The following is a 7,144-nucleotide window of genomic DNA, read 5'->3' on the forward strand; positions in this document are numbered from 1 at the left end:
TAGAATCGCTGGACTTTATTCTGCGTCGTTATACACTCGGGGAATGCCACATCAAAAAGACGCTAGCACTCATTGAGTTCTTCGTCGTTTGTAAGTTCGCGAGTTATCAATCTGCCAGGTTTGAGCAAAATGGAAGATTGATATAGTATAAAAGTGCATAACGCGAAAAGTACACAACATGGTGCTCGTCCCTAAGCGTTATTCAAGTCAAAGAGAATCATAATTAACAGCAAGTAGTGATGGTACTATGTTCTTCAAAATCATTTCCCTCGCCCTCTCTTGACGTCCCTTCGTGGATTTTTGATAACGTTCTTCATTGCTTCGTGCTTTGAAGACGTTAAACCAACAGAGACAGACTAATAAAAGTCATACGACACAAGAAAAAAACAAAGTTATAGATAACCCAATCGTAATTAATAAAGATATAGAACAAATAGTCAAGTCAAAAACCAGAAGAATAGTAGGAAACGAAAGCTACTCTAGTTAAGCCCAAAGCCATAGATACCTGTTGTAAGAATGTTTCATCCCAAAGATATGTAGTATACCTAGGAATTTCCTCCATGCATCATCGCATTGCGAATAAGGCGAGATTCGGATTTCATGGAGTCCTTTTCCGGATAGCTCCACAAATCAATGTGGCGTAATTCGAGTGTATCGCAATGGTACAAGTGACAATATAGTTGAAATTTGTCAACTCATTTAGTGGCGTGACCATTCGCACTCTCCCGCTAATGGTTCATACTAAAGGCCTTAAACAAAGCTCCTTGTTTCATCATTTAACTTCTTAAGGCTGTCCACAGAGCCCTTCAGCAGATAATTCCACTCCTCAAGATTGCGGACTCGATGAACCCTCATTGAGATGCTCGATGTCATCGTTGTTAAGGCTTCCGTTTCCTTGTAGAACTTTTGATCCGCTGCACAAAGAGTAACCAGAGATGTAGAATAAAGGAAATAGCACCTTCCCGGAGCAGTGTCTCCGTAATGCTCGCACCTGTCCTTCGGATGTGTCCCATCATCCTTGGCATTGTGTATGACATTCCGCTGTGCTGTAGGAAGTTGATTTTCATGAGAGATCCTCCGTTATAGAGAAGGTATGCCATTGCGGTCTCACCGGTAGACTTCTAAATCGCCTCTCACCCGGTTTGCGTTTGTTACACGTCTCCACTTTAAGATCATAACAACACTGATCTCTCTACTACTCCCTACAATCCACAGGCTCATGTCGCTACGAAGTCTTGTCAAAGACTCTCATCTGCCAGTTTCGATGACCAAAGGAAGATAAGCTGCATATAATCCCTCGGTAATATCGTTCTCGCTGCGGGAACGCGTGGATGTGGCTTTCGTAAGGGAGGTAAGTCATATAGCCACATGCCAGATTCTCGCATGGAAGCTCCCTAGAACGCATAAGATGAGTGACATTGTTGGATCATAGGCCAAATTATGTTCAAACCCTACAGGGGCGAATTGATGCTATATATGAATTGGATCTGTTGATCAACTTCATAGCAGCTTGTATATTTGTTGGCATGTTCCCATCAGCATACCAGCACACCGCTTAGAAAAATATACCTTCGAAAATGTTCAAATATTGATCCTTAAGAGCGTGATAGAATCTGACAAGTATCTCATGCTCAAGCACTTCCATTTTCAAATACTTCCGCAAGGATCGATACTCGTAATCACTTGCTAATGGTATCTTCCATTCTGTAGCTCTCCAACACGAGCCTTCATATTCAATGAATCAAACCTTTCGTTCATCTCCTGGGAAATTTGCTGGACTAGTCGGCACTGGAGGCCTCCTTCGTTGCAACAAAGTGTTGTTCTGGGCTCAAAGTATGGTTGGCTATGTGCCGGACTTGATGGTCGTCAAGATTGCTCTTTCTCATTACTGAATATGTTCCGGATCCCAGAACGAATCAATATCAAAGCCATTGTAGCTTGAAGTCTTGAACATGCAGTGTGGATAAATTTGGGCAGCTTAGACTGCAAAGTCTGACGTGTTGAATTTGAAACCCGAAGAATAGACCACTGCACCAAAATTGAGGCTCAGTTACATCGTGTTATTTGTATGGTCGATATAGGTATAACTATAATCGGATTTTTGTGCTTAAAAGATCCCGTTGTGTTTCACCGCAGACGACGTAGACTTTTTAAACATCGGAAATCGGTCGTATGCAAAGGCCATTTCTTAAGCTACCGGATCTAGCTATGAAGGTGCAAGAAGCCTAGTGGCGATCGAGTATCAATATCTTCTTTGCGACTTTAGCGGAGACTTTGATATGGCGGACAGATGTCACTAACCTTCACGAAATATGTAGATATCCGTATAACAGACAAATTCATTGGTGTTTAGGTCTGGGTTGCTTGCTATTTGACTTTTTTAATCTTCCGAGAAAGCCACAATCCAAGGCTGAGTATATAAATCTGAACCTGGAAAAGGAGAATAGAAGATGTCAGCAAAGCTTGTGATAATAATCGAGAGAGGTCTCTAACGACAGAGCACTTTGAGAGCATGAAGCTTTTATAGCGAGATGAACTTGCGTCGAGAGGACGATGTCAGAGCTTGAGCGAGAGAGAAAAATTGGAGCAGGAGGGAGAAGGGGTTAAACAGGCAGAGGAAGGCAGGCAGCTAGGCAGCTATGTCAGTCATATGATGCCATCGGGCAATCGGTGAGCCATTTCCTTGTTTGTCTTTCAGGGCGCAAAAATGCTATGATGATTCATTATTTCCCTTATTGAGCTAAATGGCATTATTTGACGATGGTGTCCGAATGTGGCATTATCCGTAGGTTTGATGGTCCGGTAAGGGTATTTCTTTATATTCGGTATTTATTTGTCCTTGTTGGAAATGAAACTTGGTAATTTGCATCTTCGAAGGTAGCCACGCAACCTCTGCTGGTCAGCAACGCAAATCCAGATGCTGGATCGGTCGGTGTGTTCAGGACCCAGACGATACTTCCGAACACCTCCTCCTGGCGAAAGGTTAGGAGCAGGTTATTGTCATTTTTATGATCATCTTATAATCGATTACCCACGACCTATTTACTGAAAGCCACCATGTCTATAACAAATGTCAAGTGGCAGTGGAGATTTGGAGATACTAAGAATGCTTCAAATGTTATGCTTTGGGATGTGCATCTAATATCTTCGGGTTGGATGTACGCATTACGTAGGGAAACAATTCTTCCCTTTCCCGATCCGCAGATACTCATGAAAAGAAAGAAGAAGAAAAAGACGATAGCCAATAAAATTTTGCTTACTCATTTTGTTATATTCATGATGTAAGTGTACTTGAAAAATGAGCGACCAAAAACAACGAGGAAAAAAGAAATGGACCAACACAGGCTCGAACTGTGGACTTTCGCATTACTAACAACTAACTTGCGAAGCAAGCTGATATTAGTACGACACTCTAACCAACTGAGTTATAAGTCCTTGATGTAAAGCGGGAAGAAATTTTGAGATAAGTGGGCCCCAAGTGGGGTACGGTACTGAAAATCTTTGGCATATTTAGCCCTAACCGACGCTTCGGCGACATTGTCAGCACGATTCGTCTTGGGAAACAGACTCTTAATGCTCTATGTCTTTCGTAATCGAAATAGGAACTCAGTAAATATTTTGCGACTTTATACACAGAATTCATACGTTTCTGACGACATGCATAAATATACCAATAGGCTTCCTCTTTAGCGTCGTGTTCCTAGAATGTATACTTGTACTTGTTCGAGGCCGAGTTAGTGATGGTGCAGATTCAACATTGCATTCAACTTTGAATAGTGGATTAGGAGTACATTTAGGTATGTGATCGAATGGCTTGGAATTACCCTAATATAATTTCGACAGAGTGGGTTCGTTAAGTTTAAGTATTTACCTGATCTACAGTCTTTTAGACGGAAGAAACAAGGTTTCATTACCACTTGACTGTTTGGCAGAATTTGCCTAAAGTCAAACTTGTCCTGCTGCCTACCCAAGTACTTATGAGAGTTCCATTCTTGAAATAGTTGTGAGAAAAAGTGTCAATTTCAACGGCTCGGAATTTGACAAGTCATCTACCTAGCAAGGAAACTATGTTTTGGGCATCACTTCCTCGCGAAACATTCTTATTGGTATGCGATAATCTGAACGCCACAGACCTCAGTGCGCTTTCTCAAACATGCAGCTCTTTGAATGCCCTATTAGATACTTTTCAATATCAGCAAGCCGTGAGAAGGGGCTGTTACCAATCCCACTTCATCTCTGCGGTAGTACACAGAAACAGCAGCGCGGTTTTCAAGTTCTTGAAAGCAGGGGTCTCCATGAGCGCATTTAAAAAATGTTCGTTCTATCCCCCGTACCTAGTCATTGATAACCCGGTACACCCTGATGTATTGGATGATGCTGTGGAGCACGGGTTTCATCCATTTTTGGCTGCTTCCTTTTTCGGTCACATCAATGTGATCAAGATACTGATGAGTGAAGGCAATTTGGATGCCAATTTCAAAGGTATCATATTCATTGGGCCAAACTATGCATTGCAAATCGCTATACGCCGCAATCATTTGGATATAGTAAAGCTGTTATTGGAACAAAGAGCGACAGTAGAAAATATAGACTCTAGGTTTATCACTACAAGGTCACCTATCGTGGAAGCAGCTCAGTGTGATAACAGAGCCGGGTTCGAAATGATATTCAACGAACTCCGCATTCGAAGCGACAAACTCTAGTTGCATGGACAAAAGAAAGAAGAATTTGACAAAAACATCAAACTTCAGTGTGAAGAAGCTTGCCTAGAGGCATGCGAATTGGGCAAACCTGCCGCCGTTGATGTTCTCCTTCGTCAAGGATGGGTTGACGTCAATCTATCTATCGAGGACCTACGAATACTTTCCCATACTGCATTACATCTCCACGTAACGACAGTTCAAATATTAGTGAAACACGGAGCTAGAATGGAGAATGAGAGTGACTGTGGAATCGTAGCAGCGATGTACGAGAGTCGAGAACTTGAGAGAAAAGAACAGTGTCGAATCCTCGAGGGCATTGTCCTCTATCTCCTGAGATCCGGCTGTAACGTCGCAAATGGTGGTATACACGCTTGCGTTGTGTGGTACATGGCAAACCTCGAAAGTTCAAGAGAGCTAAATCCGATAGATCGACAACGAGAAGAAATCAAAAAACTTTTGCTCAAGAATTGCTACGATCCTATGAAATGCCAACATGGCTGCTTTAAGTCTCGCTCGTTGGAACAGAAATACTGTAGTGGCACCTTGATGTACCTCTTTTTGGATTGAAAATTTATCTGGGTCAGAAGAATTTATTGAGTTCTGGAAGTCAGGTCTGTCCGTTGCTAACTCATAGCGTGGCATTAGAGCTGTTTGCTAGAAGGAAAGATAGCATATTAAGTAGTCTGTTTGTTCTCAAATGTCATATACAACCATCTGCTATGGTCTTCCTCTCGTTCTATTATTTAATCCAAAGTCAAATATTACCTGACATTATCAAGAAAGGAACCGAAAGAAGACCAACCGTGGGTAGAGAAGATAAAGAAGGCTTTACCGTTTGACAAAACTTAGGCCACAGATTGAACATCTAGTGAGCCTGAAATCTCTTTTCAAAACTACATAAGCCATCGAATTCAACATTGAGTAAACTAAGCACTTGTGGGCTTTTTAAGACATTATTATAAATGGGAAATTGACGGAAGGTTATATGAGTTATTAAATTGAACACTAAGGAATGTCAACTTGCCATTACTAGTACCGAGGTAAGCAAAATTCGCAGGGAATGACAGATGATAGAAACCCATTTTCTCTTTTATTTCCGAGGCTCATCTGAAAAGAGACTCGTGAGATCTAAGACAAATCTGAAAACCATCAACATAGATCACTCCTTTTTGACCTGTTTGAATTTCCACATCAACTTCGCTACGGGCTTCCGGTAATGCACAGGCACCAGTCTTCCTTCCCCGTCGTCCCGTATTTCGACAGCATCCAGATGTTCAGTAACACCATCGACTCCCGGATACATACATTTGAGTGTGCGCTTTCCAGTTCCGATGTCCTGTGTCGTGTAAAACTGATTATGATGGTCACCGCTACCAACAGTCATGAGACCCTCTTCACTGCCACAATCTGCCGCTTGCAGATATACTTCCATCGCGTTATTGTAAAAACAAGCATAATCATCCTTTAGATCATACTGCCATTCGTAGAATACCGAAGGCATGCTAGCCATGTAAATGCTCTCCAGAGTGAGATTAGACATTTCATTGACCCCCAGTATATGCCAACCACCTGATTCACCATAAATTCGAAATTTACATCCTGGGCGGACTTCATCCACTACGGGAGAATTGAGTTCATCAGCGAGACTGTTATCGGCATCCGGGTCCCTTTTGATATGGATGGATCGTCCTCGGTGGTTGTTTTGTGCACTGGAGCTTGACGGTTGTAGCCCACCAGAACGTCCAGAGATTTCCTCTATGGCTTTCTGGACAGCGATGTTCACAATTTCGTCGACAGTATCCATCATAACATCGCCCATGAATTCCTTGACTGTCTTATTCACTGCCTTTTCGACGGCTGCTTCCACGATGTTTTCCACAGCTGCCATCATGGTCTCGTCGAAAAGTTGGGCTAGAAAAAGGGACGAAGTCAGTATCAAGTTTCTCAAATAATACCAAGGTTGATGTAAATGTCAAAACTGACCATTGGCGCCGCTGATTTCTCCTTGGGAGGCATTTGAAACCTGTGTGTCGTTGCTGTTTGCGTCCATACTGAAATATCAAGTTTGTCATGAGCCAGCTCAAATTCTTGGCTTGAAAAGTAGTCTAAAGTGCTGAACTCACATGAACAATGGTCCCTCGAATCAAGCTGATACTTGGATAGAAGGAGACAATTCGTGAACCGTTTGATTGTAGAAAGTAAGACGAGTTTTTTCGACGTAGAAATCAATGTAGGCAGTTGCAATGTAGTTGGGAAAGAGCCTTGCAAGTTGTAACTGATTGCTGCTTCTTGCTTGCTTGAACGAAAGGTAAAATCTGGGAGGGCTTCCTAGATACTTGTATTAAGATCCTGCTTCCAGAACATGCAAAAACAGTAAGCAGCAATCAGGTAGAATGATTCTCTAACGAGCTTATACAATGTTTCTTGATTCCTTTATCCGA

General features: G+C 42.2%; 1 protein-coding gene across 1 annotated transcript; it reads right to left on the reverse strand.

Moving 5' to 3' along the window:
• Positions 1 to 5,862: 5,862 nt before the first annotated feature.
• Positions 5,863 to 6,753, reverse strand: BHQ10_007441 (uncharacterized protein; the record flags this gene model as incomplete). Its single annotated transcript, XM_040880137.1, has 2 exons — positions 5,863 to 6,614; positions 6,687 to 6,753. The coding sequence occupies 2 exons, from the start codon at positions 6,751 to 6,753 to the stop codon at positions 5,863 to 5,865; spliced, it is 819 nt and encodes a 272-aa protein (XP_040735944.1).
• Between the last annotated feature and the right edge of the window lie 391 nt (positions 6,754 to 7,144).

Source organism: Talaromyces amestolkiae, assembly GCF_001896365.1.
Source record: "Talaromyces amestolkiae strain CIB chromosome Unknown scaffold15.1, whole genome shotgun sequence".
In the NCBI taxonomy this organism is placed as follows: domain Eukaryota; kingdom Fungi; phylum Ascomycota; class Eurotiomycetes; order Eurotiales; family Trichocomaceae; genus Talaromyces; species Talaromyces amestolkiae.